The sequence below is a fragment of the Ostrea edulis genome, chromosome 9 (assembly GCF_947568905.1).
Source record: "Ostrea edulis chromosome 9, xbOstEdul1.1, whole genome shotgun sequence".
Classification (NCBI taxonomy): Eukaryota; Metazoa; Mollusca; class Bivalvia; order Ostreida; family Ostreidae; genus Ostrea; species Ostrea edulis.
Window position 1 is genome coordinate 29,546,499 of NC_079172.1, and position 19,777 is coordinate 29,566,275.

Consider the following 19,777-nt stretch of genomic DNA (forward strand, 5'->3'; position numbering starts at 1 on the left):
GTGCTTGTGGATATAACCCGGAACCCCCAGCCATCCCCAGTTTACATTAAAATATCTATTGAACAAACACCATTTTTGTTTCATTACTCATTTTACTATGCATATTCACCATGAAATGTAACACTTGCCATTTCTAGCATCTTACAATTGATATATCTTAAAAGTAGACAAGGTCGGAGATTTTGAAAATAAAAGTAGATAACCCCCTGGAAAACTTCATACAGTACTAATAAAGAAAAGTATCATGTGGTGTAGTTGTTTACTCACTCAACCTTACAATATCAAGATTTCTTCAACTACGCAACACAAAGCCGGCCAATATTTACGTGATCTATTAGATATAAATTTTCATAATTTGTAACTGACGAAAATCGGAGCCATCGCCAAGGAAGTGAATAGTTATATTTATTCTAAAAATATTTTGTTGTAAACTAACGGTGAGAGAGATATGTGATCATGTTGACAAACTGTTCAAGCACCTGTATTTATACACATTTAACTTTCGTTTTTACGTCTGAACTATGATTTTTCAATCATTTGATAGGCCACACAATCGGAAGTAGAATGACACGCGTAATATGGAATGTACACACAGGGGCTGGGCTTACAATTTCTGGGAAAGCAAAATTGTCATATAAAAACAAGTTATCTTTACCAGACTAAGTTTTTGTTTGCACAAAAGCCAATAAACAACGCAGATATGATCCCTTTTTTTGTCTGCTAATATCTACCAGACAGTTTGTCAGATCAGTTTCTAAGTTTTACCAGACAAATTGAAAATTTACCAGAGATATCCGGTAGTCCGGCATCTTTCGCCAACTCTGGGCATATTTCTTTTTATCAATGAATTAAAAGTCAGATTTCAAAAAGCAAAAATTTCAAATTTTTTTCAATCATTTCCGAGACACAGATATGAAAACAGCAGATTTTCTATAGGATCAAGCTATCATTGTACAAACATTATGCTGGGCATGGAGTTGAAGCTACTAGCTCTATTCCTAACATAGTTTTCACCGCAGGAAATTAAAACCCACCAGAAAGAGAATGATCCTTTAAAAATATTACAAATGAAAGAGAAAAAAAAACCAAAGGCCCATGCACCACAACACTCACCTGAGTCACCTTGTTCATATAAATATTACTCACACAAGTTTTGTAACAAGTATAAATCCTAAAATCTCTATTAGGACCCCCCTTTCCGTCTCCAAGGTCATGGTATGAAGTACTCAAGCCAGTTAGTGGTTCAGCGGTTAAACCTCCCCCCCCCCCCCCCCCCCAACTTCCAGGATCATGGAATGAAGCACTCCAGTCAGTTAGTGGTTCAGCGGTTACCCCCCCCCCCCCCCCCCCCCTCCATGGTTATGGAATGAAGCACCCCAGCCAGTTAGTGGTTCAGCGGTTAACCCCCCCCCCCCCCACACACACACACACCTTCAGGGCTATGGAATGAAGCACCCCAGCCAGTTACTGGTTCAGCAGTTAACCCCCCACCCCCCCCACCCCAACCTCCAGGGTTATGGAATGAAGCACCCCAGCCAGTTAGTGGTTCAGCAGTGACACTTTTATTCATGTTATCATGCATGTATATGTTCTTTTACCTTCAGTATCTTTACCAGTTGAAATGATAGCCGTATTTCCTTGTGAATATAAACAATGTGCATATGAATCTTGATATTCATAATACGACTATCTTAACAGCTGGGAATATTCCGACAGAAATTAATGTAAAATTAAAATATCCAAAATAAATTCCTGATCATTTTTAAAAAAAAAAAAAAATGTGTTTCATGATTTGAACAGGTCGCTAACCTGATACTTTATCCACTGAACTATGATGATAAACAAACAAATTGATCGATATAAATATTTTCACAAAACATATAAATCGCCATCTTGTTACGTGTGTCATAAAAATATAAGTCTTGGAGTAATGAGCCATCTTAATTTGAGGTTTGTGAGAAGAAAATTTTTAAAGAATTTTTCTTTATATCAAAATTCCTTTGTAATTAAAGCTTGCACCCCCATTGGTTCTGAATCTCATGATTTGAACAAACACAAATCTTCATTTAATAAAAGCAAGCTTCTACACAATTTAAGGTTTACTGTTATTGTGATTCTTAAGCACTGTTTTCCCAACATCTCCCCTTGAAAAAATTCATGGTTTTTCAATAAAATCAAATCTGAGTCCTCTTCACATAATTAAAGCCTTTAAGGTGCTTTGTGTTAAGCTTGGTTGAGATTGAGATTAGTTCAGTGGTTCAAGAAGTCAAATATAATATGGAAAGGTTACTTGCAACAATAACAAACAACAAATAACTCTTTATCAGACAACATCACTTCAGCGTATGGGTTAGGTGAACTGAATTTAAAATAGAAAAGATTTTCTGATATCAGAATAGCTTTCAATTCTTAAATTGCAGTTAAATTTGCAAAACAATCTGGAATGTAAACTCGTAACCAAACATTTTGGAGTCCAGGCAAAGTTAGTTTAAGTGAAAGGCCAATATATCCCACAACATTCTGTTATAGCTTCTGATTATAAGTGAATCAATGTGTTGAAGGAGGATAAATGTACTATCATTACATGTAACTGGTTCTCACTGTCATCATTAACTGGTTCTTACTACAACCATTAACTGGTTCTCATTAGATGTACCATCATTAACTGATTCTCACTAGCTGTACCATCATTAACTGGTTCTCACTACCACCATTAAATGATTATCACTACCATCTTTAACTGGTTCTCACTACCACCTTTAACTGGTTCTCACTACATACTTGCCTTGGTATCCAGTAGAAACCATAGCCTGACTTTTGTGATCTAAGAGGGTAAGCAGGTATGGTTTTCATGGTTTTTCATGACACATAAGACTTTGCATATCATTTTACTTAAATTACAAAATCCAAAAATGCATATATTAAATATTATGTGCTGTATTTCAGACTGAAAAGTTTAACCATATGTGTACTTCAAGTAGTAAAATCTATGGCCACATGCCTTTTTGATATCCAATAGAAATCAAAACACAAAAAAAAAGCTTTCACTTTTAGAATAAATTCCATACCCATCCATTTCGTTGGTGATTTTCATTATGTGAAGAGTCAGTGGGTTGATACACTTTGGGATTTTCTCCTCAGCAATGCTGAGAGGAACTTTTTCTCCTGTATCCAAGTTCAATACCAACACAGTCTCCAATATTTCCTGGAGAAAAAAAAACTTAACTTGAGATACCCAGCATTAATCTAGCAAACTCCTGGAAAAGATTACTACTGAATTCAGAAATTAATTAATCAATTTGCATCAAAAATGCACTTCAGTTGTTAAAGGTGTTAGAATACATTTGACCTCTGGGTAATTCTGGTGAAAGAGTGATATTTTCTGTAAAATGATCTCTCTCTACATACATGAAACACAATCTGATGAGAGAATTCTATCGTTACATTTGTACAGTCATTTGCCACCAACATTGTAAGGGGTGATCAAAAAATATGTAGAATATATATAACTGTATTAAAAGTAACATCCAAGCCACATACATGTACATGTATATCAAATTTGACACACATGTAATATTCATCAACTTTGTCTTAGTGAACAAAAAATATAGGATTAAATGATCAATGTCACACACACCCAGCACCCCCCCAAAATACTGTGGTTTTACTCTGCTAAAATATCCATGGACATGCAGGAGAAATACAACCCACACTGACTTAGACCAATGCATTACATAGCTCAACTTAAATGACTTTCTTTCTATTTCCTATGTATTGCATATGTAGCACACAAAGAACTACTAAAATGTCCTATGTAGGCTAGTGCCCAATGAATGCCCACAAAGAACTACTACAATGTCCTATGTAAGCTAGTGCCCAATGAATGCAGCTAGTGCCCAATGAATGCCCACAAAGAACTATTACAATGTCCTATGTAAGCTAGTGCCCAATGAATGCCCACAAAGACTTACTACAATGTCCTATGTAAGCTAGTGCCCAATGGATGCCTACAAAGAACTACTACAATTTCCTATGTAAGCTAGTGCCCAATGAATGCAGCTAGTGCCCAATGAAAGCCCACAAAGAACTATTACAATGTCCTATGTAAGCTAGTGCCCAATGAATGCCCACAAAGACTTACTACAATGTCCTATGTAAGCTAGTGCCCAATGGATGCCTACAAAGAACTACTACAATGTCCTATGTAAGCTAGTGCCCAATGAATGCAGCTAGTGCCCAATGAATGCCCAAAAAGAACTATTACAATGTCCTATGTAAGCTTTTGACCAATGGATGCCTACAAAGAACTACTACAATGTCCTATGTAAGCTAGTGCCCAATGGATGCCCACAAAGACTTACTACAATGTCCTCTGTAAGCTAGTGCCCAATGGATGCCTACAAAGAACTACTACAATGTCCTATGTAAGCTAGTGCCCAATAAATGCCCACAAAGAACTACTACAATGTCCTATGTAAGCTAGTGCCCAATGGATGCCCACAAAGACTTACTACAATGTCCTCTGTAAGCTAGTGCCCAATGGATGCCTACAAAGAACTACTACAATGTCCTATGTAAGCTAGTGCCCAATGAATGCCCACAAAGAACTACTACAATGTCCTCTGTAAGCTAGTGCCCAATGGATGCCTACAAAGAACTACTACAATGTCCTATGTAAGCTAGTGCCCAATGGATGCCTACAAGGAATTACTACAATGTCCTCTGTAAGCTAGTGCCCAATGGATGCCTACAAAGAACTACTACAATGTCCTATGTAAGCTAGTGCCCAATAAATGCCCACAAAGAACTACTACAATGTCCTATGTAAGCTAGTGCCCAATGGATGCCCACAAAGACTTACTACAATGTCCTCTGTAAGCTAGTGCCCAATGAATGCCCACAAAGAACTACTACAATGTCCTATGTAAGTTAGTGCCCAATGGATGCCCACAAAGAACTACTACAATGTCCTCTGTAAGCTAGTGCCCAATGGATGCCCACAAAGAACTACTACAATGTCCTATGTAAGCTAGTGCCCAATGGATGCCCACAAAGAATTACTACAATGTCCTATGTAAGCTAGTGCCCAATGGATCCCCACAATCAATCGTCAACCTGACCTTGATAAGGTTCAGTGTGCTCTATAGTTCAGAGTTCTCCATAATCCTCCTTTGAGTAGAGTTATTTAATTTCAGTCTGGAAACCATTCTAATACAAATCACTACTCTGTGACATTAACAATTGAATTCCAAAAGCAACACTAATTTTGGGGATTTATGGGTAAATATATTTTGTTAAAGCTCAAATACAGGTAGTATTGGAGACATTGGTAAGATTTCACTAAATTCTGGGAGATTAACATATACATGGTAATTGCAATTAATCTATTTTCAATTTTACTTGTATTTCACACAAGTGCATCTGTTTTTACCAAACCCACTTAGTGTTGTTACACCAATCATAAAATAACCCTTCAAATTTACTTCTGCGATGTTGATGTATTTTACTACATAAAGAAATACAATACAAAGAAACTGAAACACATGGAGTATTTAGGCAAAACCATTCCCTACTCCTGTGGAATATAGTGTAAATAACCACCATGTGTTAGGCCTAATGTCTAGGTCTAAAACTATGTACTGAGTGTTTCCTTTTACTGTATCTAACGTACCTCATCCGTTAGTGTCCTCCCAGAGTTGGACCTCGGCCTGTAACCAACTGGCAACTCAGGTTCCTCTGTGTTCGGTGATGAACAACGAGATGAATCTTTCGACGATTTCTTCTCTCTGTCTCCAGATTTTCTTCTTTCCCTTTCCAAAGATTTTCTAGACACATTAGAACTTTTTCTGGGCAAATTAGATTTCCTGCTTTGATACTGTCCCTCATCACTCTTGTGTGTCTTACTTTCACTTCGTGCTAATGAAGTTGTGCCTGACCTACTTTCACTTCGTCCCAAAGACCCAGAAGCGGATTTACTTTCACTTCTTCCTAGTGAACTGGACTTCATGTCAGCCTTGCCCAGAGATCCAGTTTTTCGGCCCTGTGATGGTGCACTCATTGATTGTCGACCCCCTGACCCCGATTTCGAGCGAGACTCTGAACGTCCCAGTGAGCTGGATCTACTGCTTGTTGCAGATCTTGGCCGAGATTGATCTGAATTAATAGCATGCAACTCTGCATCCTGCAAAAATTATATCCACCATCTTAAAAATTCAGTGATATTGACAACTAGAAAATTTTCCATTTACTTTTGGTAATTGCAGAAGTTTACTCATTTAATTATGAAGACTAGCCTCCATTTTGATGTGTCGTCTGCCCCCTATACAGTCTCGGAGATCGAGGAAGTTGTCCACTTCTGGTCCGTTATCAGGAGAGGGAGAAGACAAGGGAAGAGATGTTGAGTCCCTGTTGTCCCATTCTGGTGTGCTGGCCCTGCTTAACAGCTGGAAATGTTCAACAATATTATATAAAAAAAATCAAAAGTCTAAGAACATTTAATCAGGTACTGGAAAATCCATATTATTCATGGAGGAGCATTTTTTTGTGGATTTGATGGCACCTGACCACCTTCCAATTTATAGCTTATGACCTTGTGGTCATTTGGATTTCAAGAATTTTTTTAATGATAACCAATCTTACAGTGGCAAAAGAACATGAAGGACCCTACCACACCAATTCAAATGATTAGTTTTGTTTATAAAAATTTCAATCAATACACAAATGAACTCTACAGTAGGCTATAATCCTATAAACGTCCTCACCATTCAATTAATGTGAATTAAATTTAACATTAAAAATAAACTGATTACCATAGATGAAAACCATCATTTTACTCTTGGATGGGATTTTACATTGATTGGCAAGACTTTTACACAATCATATTGCTTATAAATCGATGTTACTTCAGTATTTCATCACAATACTCATTTAATGAGATTTACCCCATCATTGCAGTGCTCCATTTCCTTTCTCCGTCTCCGTGGAGGGGCTCTAGGTTGTGAAGCTCCACCTGGTGGAGGAAGGGATAGTGAGTGGGAATTCGGAGAAGCTAATTGGTCCATTACAGAGGGAGGAAGTGATGTCAGTGTGTTGGGGGGTGTCCTGGTGCTGCGTACAATGTCAGGCTCATTGCTTCCGCTACAAACCTGGTTGTCTAGCAACAGCTTATCCACAATATCATCCGATCCCGATAAAAACTCGTCCATATCCAAAGCCGGAATTTCTTTTTCCATTTTGACTTTGTTGGGATGAGAAATGTCCATGTTTTCACTGAACGTTAATCGTTTACCGACTTCTAAACGGTTGTAAGAGTCTACAGTATCATCGGGTGAGTCCTGGGTCTCGTTCGATGAGTCGGAATCATACTCTCTCGTAAATTTCTCAGATTCATCTTGTTCTAAGTCTGAATCACATTCTATACTTATGTTTTCATCAGAGATTTTTTGTCTCATATTTTCTAATTTCCTTCTTCGTTTCTCAGCTTCTTTCAGCTTCTTTTCTTCCTCCTAGAAATATCAAGTTTTAATGAATCAACCAATGATTTATGCTATGTTCTGTTTGTAAGCAACACTTGTTTAGACATACATGTGCTACTTAATATTTGCATTTTAATGTTTTTGCTTTTGATATCTTTACCAGTTGAAATTATATCCATTTCCTCAGAAATGTGAACAATTAATGTGTGTATCAAGCAATAGATGTAGTACGACTATTTTAACGGCTGAAAATTCCAACAGAAATGAATAGAGAATGTACATATAAAAAATAAATTTCATCATTAAAAAATAGTATATACATGTACATGTATATGAAATATACTAAAAATACTGAACATAAAGTCAAAAAATATTTCAAGGTCTGAGTAAAATTTGCAGTCTGTAGGGTACTGACTTTAAATGAGAGTTATCTTACTCTATTGTCATTTTTTCATAGAGTACCGTATTCATCCTACTGAGCACCCCCAAGCACTTAGAAAATTGGAAAAGGGGGTGGTTATTTATAACTTTTTTTTAGATATATTTCCAGTGAAATTTTTACTTTGTGGTTTGTAAGAGTAAACTGTCCCGACTCAATTTATATCATATATAAAAAAAAAAAAAATTAAATTCATTCTCCAAATCAATTGATTTATTATTTCAAATCTAAAACAACATAATAAATACACAGAGATATAGTAGCTATTACTGGAATATGATAAGTCGTACTGTTTATAAATGCCTTATGGTGGGAGGGCTCTTAATTTTGGAGAGTTGAAAAAAGTCCCAGAGGTTGCTTAAAGGCTTAATAAGATAAATACAGTAAGTCTATATGATCAACAAACTTTAGACACTGCACAAATGAGTGAAGATTACGGTATTCATTAAAATTCTACTTCTACTGCAGGTTGATCTGTTTACTTGACATGTTGCTCATCAGTCCAATGCTCTTTCTTGTGGCTTTTTCACAGCAACTCTTGTATTACATATACAGGTATCTACTTTCTGACATACCTTGACCTACTTTGCTTGCCCTACCTGCTTCTTCTCCATTCTCTTCTTTTCTTCCAGGTCCAACAACATTTGTTGATATTCCTCATCTTCTTGTCTTCTCCTGATAGAAAATAAAAAATGTCAAAATTTCTATACATAATGCTAATGCCTTTTCCGTTGCACAATTCCTAGGATAAACTTGAAGAAATAAAACAGATCACCAACACATCATGAAGATGCAGTGTGAATTTTATTTGGTTGATCAGTTTTAACCTTAAGGTGGTCGTCATCAGAATTCCAAGGATAATAAAATTGGTTTGTAAAACAATATGGTGACAAATGACACTCCTTTGAATCCGCCCAGTAAAATACTGGATCTCCACCAGGAAATGTTCTTTAATTGTTACTGATGTTGAACTATATTTTAAATAATGTTACTGGGGATTTATTTTTACTTCAATATAACAGAAAGTTACATATAAGCTACTTCAATATAAGCATAGTAGAACGACTATCAATATGTATAATCCATCACAATATTTTCCATACCTTTCTTCTTGTTTTTTTTTTAACTCAATCAGTTTTCTCTCCTGTTCTTCCAAACTGTTTCTTGACTGCAATGGCATAATGCAATAAATATTGATAACATGACATGATGGATGTTGATGAACAGAATTTCTTATCCATGCAATAACACTTAAGTACTTTTCATTTGTACCAGTTAACTAATTAAGGAGGAATAACACACCAGAGAAATCTTAAATGGATGGAAAGTGGAGGATATGTACAATGATATTTGGAATTCTAAAAGTTTTTAATTTACCATATTCAGTAAAAAAAAAAATATGCAGTTTTAGTAGAAAGTATGAGTAATCTGGAAAAAAATTAAAACCCCTACTAAACTTGAACACAAGGACTACAGATCAGCAGTCACCATTCATTTCATTGGTGATTTTTCATTGAATGTGACACGTAAACCTACTGACGCTACCCAGCTAGGTGATTAGACTTAAAAGTAATATATGTGTATAGCTGATATTTATATTTCCATTCAAGTTTCAAAAGGAAGTCAGCCATTATGATGATGTAGTATATTCCTCCTTAAGGAATATGTACATGCATGTCATATCTAATTATGTATATAGTGCATACAGAAATACATATAGAAATATATGTCTGAAATCATTACATCATTAAATACAACAGCTTGCTTGATCTCCACAGAAGGACATACCTGAGGGACCTTGGTATGAGGAATATTCGTGCCAAAAGTCCTAAAAATAAATCAATAACACATTATGAAACTTACATGGTGTAAATGAATATATAGACAGCAAGTAATTGAAAATATATATGGGTATGAACTGCAATGATTCAAGTCGGCATACATCATGAAGTGTGTTACCTGGCATGAAGCATTGCATTTCATACACTATGTATTTTCAAAACTAAAATTAATATTTACTATTTACATTTTCTACTTTTCATTTTTGACGGAATTCCCAGATATAGATGTACTATGTTATCAAGATTCATGCGTACATTGTTCACAACAATTGTTCATCCCAAGCACTTCACTATAAGCATGTTTCACTGTAATTGTTTGTCCCCGGCACTTCACTATAAGTGTGTTTTACTGTAATTGTTTGTCCCCAGCACTTCACTATAAGCATGTTTTACTGTAATTGTTTGTCCCCAGCACTTCACTATAAGCGTGTTTTACAGTAATTGTTTGTCCCCAGCACTTCACTATAAGCATGTTTTACTGTAATTGTTTGTCCCCACCACTTCACTATAAGCGTGTTTTACAGTAATTGTTTGTCCCCACCACTTCACTATAAGTGTGTTTTACTGTAATTGTTTGTCCCCCAGCACTTCACTATAAGTGTGTTTTACTGTAATTGTTCATCCCCAGCACTTCACTAAAAGTGTGTTTAACTGCAATTGTTTGTCCACACCACTTTGCTATAAGCATGTTTTACTGTAATTGTTTGTCCCCAGCACTTCACTATAAGCATGTTTTAGTTTGTCCCCAGCACTTCACTATAAGCATGTTTTACTGTAATTGTTTGTCTCCAGCACTTCACTATAAGCATGTTTTACTGTAATTGTTCATCCCCAGCACTTCAATATAAGCATGTTTTACTGTAATTGTTTGTCCCCAGCACTTCGCTATAAGTGTGTTTTACTGTAATTGTTTGTCCCCAGCACTTCACTATAAGCATGTTTTAGTTTGTCCCCAGCACTTCACTATAAGCATGTTTTACTGTAATTGTTTGTCTCCAGCACTTCACTATAAGCATGTTTTACTGTAATTGTTCATCCCCAGCACTTCAATATAAGCATGTTTTACTGTAATTGTTTGTCCCCAGCACTTCACTATAAGCATGTTTTAGTTTGTCCCCAGCACTTCACTATAAGCATGTTTTACTGTAATTGTTTGTCCCCCAGCACTTCACTATAAGCATGTTTTACTGTAATTGTTCGTCCCCAGCACTTCACTATAAGCATGTTTTACTGTAATTGTTTGTCCCCAGCACTTCACTATAAGCGTGTTTTTACTGTAATTGTTTGTCCCCAGCATTTCACTACTAAGCGTGTTTTACTGTAATTTTTTGTCCCCAGCACTTCACTATAAGCATATTATACTGTTCTGTAATGGAGAAGTTCTCATCATCTTATTCACCGAGTTCTTCACTTCATGATCTATGAACATTTGAATTGTTTGGAAATCATAGTATATCAAATCTCATGTTTACTTTCATCCATCTGTACTGTAAACATGTTCAACAATCTTAAAACTGGTGACAGTGACTTAGTGATGTAATGAATTAGACTCAGGCACCCAAAACGTTAGCAATTCAAATCCAGATTTGATTATTCATTGCAACATCATGATTAGTGTCCAGTTTTGGACAAAGAATTTCACTGTTCTGTAATTTCTTGAAGGCTGTCACAGTACTTTTTGGTAATTGGGAAAATCATCGTTGCTTTTTTATCTCTCGAATAATTGGGAAAATTGAAAATAATGTTTAAAACATAAGAATAACAAAGCAACCATTTAATATTAATTCTATATTTATTCAGTTCTTTACTCTATATATCGACACACACACACACACCCAAGTTTACATTGTACTTTATATTTTCAATTTATTTATGCATAATTTGGAAACTTTGTTCAAATAATTGGGAAAATGACTTTTTGTCATTTGGAATGGGTCTGATATTCAGTCTAACTTTGAGGAGAGTGACAGCCCTGGTCTTACACCCCACGCTGCCCCCATAAAGTGTTGGGGAGGGGGGGGAGAGACTTTGTGAAATACAGTAGACTTCAGCATTCAGGCAGGAAGAATGAAGACATTTAACTTTTTTCATTATAAACTATCAAGTGACAAGTGACTCATCATGTATGTTAATTAATTTGAGAGAGAGAGCTGATTCAGGATGGAAATTATGTTCAAATTCTTAAATTTTAGTGATACACACCAGATTTAACATTTATTGAAGATCTAGACATAAAATCAACACCCTGATTGATTTTTTTCTTGGTAAACAGAATCATGCAAGTTCATAACTAGGGTGACTAATATGAAGATAACTACTAGGTTGATAGGTTGAGGGATGTTGTTCTTATCTCTAAAACACAAAAAAATGCTTATGGCAGGATATTTATCAATATTTTATCATGTTTCAGTAATCATGCAGTCTAAGAACTGTTCGTAGAATATTCAGTGTACATGTCACAATGAGTAAGCTTGTGGGTGGTATGTATATTCATCAAACATAGGACTTATGTTGCTTTTACAAGGAAAACTTAAACTGAATCAGAATTCTTAATTTGGGAGGTTTGATTATGCACAGAGTTTGAAACTTAGTCAAGATTCTAGAAACAATACTAATTTGCATTCTGGCAGTTATGATGGAGTAACAGTTGTTTTGGGGGGTTTTTTCTAAGAAACTTTCATCAATTTAGATCATCATCAAACAATTAAGTTACATTCTAAAAGGAAACACACAAATCCAAATTGGACTTTTGGTCATAATGTGACATACTGCATTTTAATTCAAGTATCATTTAAAACTTCAGTATTCATGAATAGGATTTTTGTGTGTTTGAATACCCAGTACATGGAATTTCATTCCGCATGGGAAATTTTTACTTTAAATCAAAGTTATCTCCCCTTTATAGCATAGCCTTCAGTTTCTATTCAGCGTCTTTTGTAACTGTCAGACCTGTAAATATTCAACATCATCCAATGATTTCAAAAAGTTTTCTCCATATACATGATATTGTCTGTGTACATGAAGGGGCAACATACAAAACAGGATGAAAATACAATTAGGACATGATCGATCATTTTCATTCCAGGCAATTTAACCTCACCCTGAAGTGATCGATGTACGTTATACAGGAAAAACAGAGAAGTGTGTCATTTAAACACAGTTTGACTCAGTAAAGGAAATAAGTTTTCTGAATATTGGCGAGAGAAAAATTCAGTTGACTAAATTTTTAGTATATTGCCTCATTTTCCAACATTGGTGATGTTCTGATTGAAAACATCCAAGTACTACGACAATGGAAACCCGTGACTTAAATATGAAAATGGAGTACATATCAGCAAATATTGGATTAATAACCACAGGCATGTGGCTGCATTTTTCAGAAGAAAAATAAATTTATCCAAATAAAAATCTTGTACACATACACTGTGATTTAAATTTCAGACCTGTAAATTCTTCACGGCCTTCCGAACGGGTCTGTATACCATACTGATACACAATACTTATTTATCATGGGTACCTCCAGACGATCAGAAGCTAATTACAGACTGTACGTGTACTGGTATACAGACTGGCAGAGTCGTCTGTTACAATCTGGCCATATTCCAGATAATTCGTGACTTACGGTCTTGGAGTCGCATCCTCGGCATCATAAAATTCATCTACTTCGCTGTCCGACGACATCATGGTCTAATATCGGATAAAACTTATGAAAATCGTCATTATTTTTACACCACCATCGAGTACCAACAACCCACTGCCATTCGTATGTAAATAAGCCTCGGGACTGTTGAGAGACTCCAGGAAGTCCTCTAGATTTTTCGTGTCAGAGTATGTTACAAGACTTAAAATCTTTTGGTTGGATGCGAGCAAACGTTGGATTGTAAGGTAAATTTTTATAATGAATCCCGTTTCTTTGAAAATTATGAAAGTTTAACTCGAATGACTATTCAGATGTTAAAGAACTTATATGGAAATTCTTCTATAATCTCCAGACACAGAGAAAAAAAAAAATTTTTCCCATAATACAACGGGATTACATTCAACATGGAGGACCTAGTGGTCGAAGTTTGCAGCCCGAACGGGATTTATTACAAGGTATTTCAGTAACCTGCAGCTATGTTAGGTCTGGTGTTTAATGAATTAACATGAAATATATTCAAAACGTTATTGTTATAAAACCGATTTAGCTGAACTTTATTTTTCATTGTGAAAGTAAATTTCGACGAAACACGCCGATTAGTCTAGTGTAAGGTTTCTATGAGCCAGATTCTACTTTCATAATGAATAAAAATCATGTAATTTTGTTACTTGTGGCTCCAGATTTATTTCACTGTATGTCCTTGTATAGATCTTACATTTCCAGACATACGATTATTTTAAAGTTGGATCTTAAAAAGGAATCTTGTGTTTAGTGTCAAACATTCGACATTTCTAGAGTGCTGAAAGCATGAGTCACGATGAGGAGCCTGAGATGTATTTTCTTATCATTGTTTATCGAGTCTTAAGATGTTTCTCTTCGATGTACTCCTGTGCATCATGGCATACAAACAGGGAATCATCATGCTGTATCAAAAGTTTATCTGATAAACATAGCTGAGTAGGTTTACTTATATAAACAATTTTTTTTTTATCTTTTTTCTATTAAATCTTGCAGTGGTATATGCACATAAACAAGAACTATGGACACAAGATTTAAAGTTATCGCTTGCCAAATGCAAGTTAAAATTTGTGTGGGCTCGTAAAATTTATAGCTTGTTATTTAGGCAATTTGTATTTGAGTGGGCTAGCAAGTTTATCAGCTGGGCACCTAATTTGAAACTACTGGAGTCCACATGGTTAATCTTAAGCTTTGGAGTTTAAACACTGTTGACATGCTTTTTTTTTCCAAGGGAAATAAATTTCATATCAGGAATTTTTTCCCCAACCAAATGGTTTCATTTTTGACAGGACTCGAAATAATTGATGGTCTAGGGATTCTTATCCATGTTTCTCACTTAAACTTAGAAATTATAGTCTTCATCTTCACCTTTCATGTCATTTGTGAAAGTGCAATCTGCAATGTCACCAGATTACAAAAGTGTTGCAAATTAGACAGACTTGCAACTGAAAATGCATGCTCTTGGATATATATATTACATATATCTATATGCTAACTCTCCTGTGGCTTGTACCTTTGTGTAAAGTGTAGAGGAATCATCCGAGGATTGTCGATTGTTTACTCCACTTTGGACAACTCTTCTTAGAAACAGTGAATTCATAGTTTACATTGTGTTACATGGTACAACTTAATAAAAAGGGAATTTGCATGTGATAAAAAAAAACCTGGATGCACACACATGCATCTAATATATTTACTAGCCTGATCATTAAGAAATTTTCAGATAAGTCACTGTATTAAAATTAACTTGCCCTAAGGGCTTGTGTTCTTTTCAAATCACTAGCCCAAATCCATAATTTACTGGCATCGGGTCATCGATTTTTTTCTAGCCCTGATATTGCTGGACTGGAAATCAAACTTGGGACCACTGCAATACAAGTCAGGTGTTCTAACCACTGAGCTATCCAGGCCGAAATCCTAAGTCCACAAGTTATACTTTAAGCAAGATGAACACCAGTGACCTCTAAAGCAGACTTGTCTAAACTGAGAAACAGTCTGACAGACACTGCATCTGGATTCTGGAAACATTTGTTCATTATTTTCAGTCAGTTCAGACCTGTAAAATTTGTTTTTTCAGTCCTGAAGTTAAATGCAAATAACAACTTGAGTAGCTAGAAATGATAATATTCAATAGTTAACTTTTTCAATCTATAGATAAAGGATTTCACACTGTTATTTTCATTTGAAGTTCAAACATCTTAATACATTCTCACTTATTAGCTTTGTTACTGGCTGTCTACAAAAATATGTCGGGTTGTTAAAAGTCCATAGAAGGGGAGGCGAAGTCTCCCATATATTTTCTCCTCAGCCTCACTCTCCATCAGATTTATCATTGTTTTCTCATGTGTAGGCATTTCCCTCACTTATGTACTTCACTTTCTTTCTATTTCATGTCATCACCGAGACAGTTTTCTGTTTGATTTCTGATTTTGTTTCAGTACACTACAACTTTGTTCATATGGGGATGGATTAGAAAGGTCCTGAAGTACCCCTTGCTTGTTATAAGAGGCAACTAAATGGGGCAGTCATTCAGATGATACCACAGAAACTGAGGCCCCATGTCACAGCAGGTGTGGCACGATAGAGATCCTTCCCTACTCAATGGCCATAAGCACTGAGCATAGGCCTAAATTTTGCAGCCCTTCACCGGCAATGCCTTATGGTGACGTCTCCATATGAGTGAAATTCTTGAGAGGGACGTTAAACAATATACAATCAATCAATCATTACAACTTAGTTGGTCTGCAGACTGCCATAGAAATGAGGACTGAACAAGTTACATGACTATGAAGATTTCAATGTTTCAGTACTCTACACCGGCTTTATCTGAAAGTATTTTCATCGGATATTAAAAGTAATTTCATTTTGAATCGGACGTACATCAATAATGATCAATAGGACTACAGAACTAGCCGTTTTATGTCTGCTAAATGAAGAAGAGAAAGGTATATATGTGTTATAGCTATCTATTGACTGTGAGGAAGAAAGAATTGTGGAAGGAAATTTCAACAACCAAAGCAACAGCCTAAGGCCAAGGGGCAAGATCAAAAGTTCAATGTCTGACCAAACCACAAAATTTACAGTTTTTATCAACACCTTCACGACAACCACCACCATATCCAAAACTAAATGTAATGATGTCGGATGACAGAAACTTGTGGGTTTTTTTTAACCTCTCCCCAACTGCTTCAATTTTAATTTTCTTCTGATAATCGATCTTTTCGTTTCTCTCACACACACGTGCACACACACCAAACTGATTGAATTTTAGGTAATTCACAGGATGAAGTTTTAAAAAAAACTTTGAAGACATTTGTGACATATATGTATAAAGATGTCAGATGTGCATTGATCATCACAGACTGCCAAGATTTAAGTGATTCCATGATCTGATGAGGAGAAGTTGTGATTTTTATTCAGAATAGGGAGATTACAGATCTTACAGATTTTGAAAAATCATTCTTTTAGTTTACTTATTTGATTGTAAGTTACGTGTAATGATTTTTTTTTTTTTTAGAAAAAATAGAATTCAACACTTCTTTTCAGGTATAATCATCTTTACCCTCTTTCTTGGGCAGAGGAGTGCTGTTTTTGGTTTGTCTTTTACTTTTGAACTGTTCAAGACAGAGATATGGTGCTTGGGTCAAAGCTATATAATAATTGGTAGGTTAAGAGCATTTCATATAAGGGTCAGGATCAATTGGTTACAGTTGAACATGTTGATTCTCAGGGGCATAGTGATTCAATTTGTGTACTATATCATTTAAGAAATGGATTTCATTTTTGAAAATACATGAGGGTATGAACTATGACAATTCATGTTGTCAAATACTTCATCAAGCACATAGCTTGAATTTTGTTTCTTCGTGGATAGACATTAACTTTTTATTTCACTTTAGGTTAGAGTGTTAGCCCCGCATGCGGAAGGCCGGGGTTCGAATCCTGGCCGCGACAAACCTAAGTCGTTAAAACAGGTAGTGACAGTTCCATCGCCAAACGCTCGGCATCAGGTGTGAATGTCACGGGTCCTTGGAGATGACCTTAAAAACGGATGACCCGTGTCACAGTAGGTGTGGCAAGCTAAAGAACCCTCACTGCTCAATGGCCATAAGTGCCGAGCATAGGCCTAAATTTGAATCCCTTCACCGGTCTTGGTGACGTCTCCATATGAGTGAAAAATTCTTGAGTGAGATGTTAAGCAAGATACAATCAATCACTTTGAATTTCACTTTTGTCTCACTTGCCTGAAGGGCAAGTAAACTTGAAAATGGAAAACTTAGTTGTCCTGAATATTTAAGACTCTAATAAGCCTATCAACCAGTAATTCTAATTATCTCCCACTGTCAATCAGTCAATAACTAAGTTTTCACTTCTCTAGAATAGTTTTCTCTGTTTCAAGTTTGCTCTTCTTCCCCAATGTAAGAGGTTATATCTGTGAATTATGCATTACAAGTTGTATTATTGTAGTTGAATGCAACTGATGGAAAACATGTCATTGAATGTTATAGATCTATAAGAATATTACAAAGTTCAATCATAAGGAAATAAATCTTTTCACCGCAATCTAACGGACTAGGGACGTAACATAAGGTAAATTTTTGATACATGTATTTGATTCAAATGATCAATGTTTTATATCAATTTTAAAAAAGTTTCAAAAGTGTAGCAAATCAGTTTTTACTCAATAACTCTATAAAATATCCATGGATGCTATCAATTCTGTAAATTGTACTACCGGTAAGAAAATACAAAATACCGGCAATAGCGAGTGTAGCGCTTCATGAGGCATGATACTGCTGTCCGTGTTAATTAAACCCGAAAATTACGATTGTCACTCCGCCTGAATCTCAAGTTTTCTTTTTAATTCAGATTTATTCTTATTTTCAACACCCCCTTTTGTAATGAAATTATGTCTTCTTTCTGGGTGTTTACCTCACTAAAATACCTGGAGAGACGGTTGTGAAGCCCTATTTTCTCATATAAACACAACTAAAACAAATCGTACATTGGGTAATTTATTTTATTATAAAAGACTTACTGATAGGATAAGATACAATGCAACCTACTTGACTGGACCTTCGCTATAATCTGACGATTCAGTAAAGGAAACAACAATATAGTGAGTTGGACTTTACTTTCTAACATTTGATATTCATCAAGCTTAACACAATTATTATGATAATCACATTTCCTACTGGAAAAAAAATCACTTCATCGTGCAAGCGTGTATTGAGTTTCACTTGTCCGAACTGGGTTTTCACTGTCAATCCCTGTTCTTATTATGTGCTTATATTTACATTCTACTTTCATTTCTGCTGGAATTCCCAGCCATTACAATGGATGTACTATATTTATCCAGATTTATATGCACATTGTTCACAACTGCATCACATTCATCAGGAAATGGTCATCATTACAATTTGTATAGATATCAAAGGCAAATCATTGAAAATGGCAATATACATTTGATAATTGATGCCGTTAGTTGTTCATTTCATTACTGCTATTATTATGTAATGTATTTGATATCATACACAAGGAATAAACAGGTGCCAAGATAAAAAATATATTCACATTAACTTAATTGTGGTGTGCTTATTATAAATGAATTAAAAAATATGTTACAGATGGTGTTAAAAGGAAATAAGAATTGGGTTTGGGCACATCAAAATGCAATAAAAATTATCTAAGGATTTAGCAAAACAAATATCATATAGATGTTTAAACAAAGTAGTTAGTTGTGTATTCAGTATTGTACAAAGTTTGTAATTACACAAGGTATGAAAAATTTCTGAGAGGGTCTGAGTTTGTGCTATAAATAGCATCAGTAGCAGAGAACATGTCGATGATCTGTATATAAACAGAATCTCACAATCAAACGGTGTACAGCCAGTTAACCAGGGTTCAGTAAACTGTGACATAGCAGCAGCAGAAACCAAAATTAACAGGAAAATTCAACTGGTGAAATATTTAAACCTTTTCATTTTTTTTTCCAGGCATTTGTGAAGAATATACATGAGGATGAAATCCTGGTTTCCTTTGAGAATGAGTGAGTCAGTGTTTTTAGCTCAGTGGTGAATTTGAGAAATGCTCTGGAATTGGTCCAAGGAGGGGGGAGCTCTGTTCAGGGGGAAAATTCTTGTGCAATCATAGGAAGAAAAAGTGATTTGACATAAAAGTCCTACTGAATCTATACACTCTAAACATATCACCTGTGTACCATTGTCATGATTGTAGTACTAGAGTACATTGAGTCACAAGAATTTCTGTGGAAACCTGGTTACTGAGAAGCCATACACACACACACACACACACACACGAGATAAAGACAAGGATAGAAACAAGCATAGACGTGTATTGTGTT

The 19,777-nt window shown here is 35.5% G+C and overlaps 2 protein-coding genes across 4 annotated transcripts in view; one reads left to right on the forward strand and one right to left on the reverse strand.

Moving 5' to 3' along the window:
- LOC125658962 (WD repeat-containing protein 44-like) overlaps positions 1–13,544 on the reverse strand; it is a 29,907-nt gene extending 16,363 nt beyond the window's left edge. For both annotated transcript variants that reach the window (XM_056150132.1, XM_056150131.1), the window contains exons 1-8: positions 13,378–13,544; positions 9,703–9,742; positions 9,018–9,082; positions 8,514–8,589; positions 6,942–7,505; positions 6,294–6,443; positions 5,672–6,181; positions 3,069–3,205 (exon numbers count right to left, since the gene is read on the reverse strand). In XM_056150132.1, the coding sequence (XP_056006107.1) occupies positions 3,069–3,205; positions 5,672–6,181; positions 6,294–6,443; positions 6,942–7,505; positions 8,514–8,589; positions 9,018–9,082; positions 9,703–9,742; positions 13,378–13,439 (1,604 nt within the window). In that variant the 5' untranslated portion in view covers positions 13,440–13,544. The remainder of the gene's footprint in view (positions 1–3,068; positions 3,206–5,671; positions 6,182–6,293; positions 6,444–6,941; positions 7,506–8,513; positions 8,590–9,017; positions 9,083–9,702; positions 9,743–13,377) is intronic.
- Positions 13,503–19,777, forward strand: part of LOC125658964 (RNA-binding protein FXR1-like) — a 30,452-nt gene continuing 24,177 nt past the window's right edge. For both annotated transcript variants that reach the window (XM_048890436.2, XM_048890437.2), the window contains exons 1-3: positions 13,503–13,640; positions 13,748–13,850; positions 19,410–19,462. In XM_048890436.2, the coding sequence (XP_048746393.1) occupies positions 13,800–13,850; positions 19,410–19,462 (104 nt within the window). In that variant the 5' untranslated portion in view covers positions 13,503–13,640; positions 13,748–13,799. The remainder of the gene's footprint in view (positions 13,641–13,747; positions 13,851–19,409; positions 19,463–19,777) is intronic.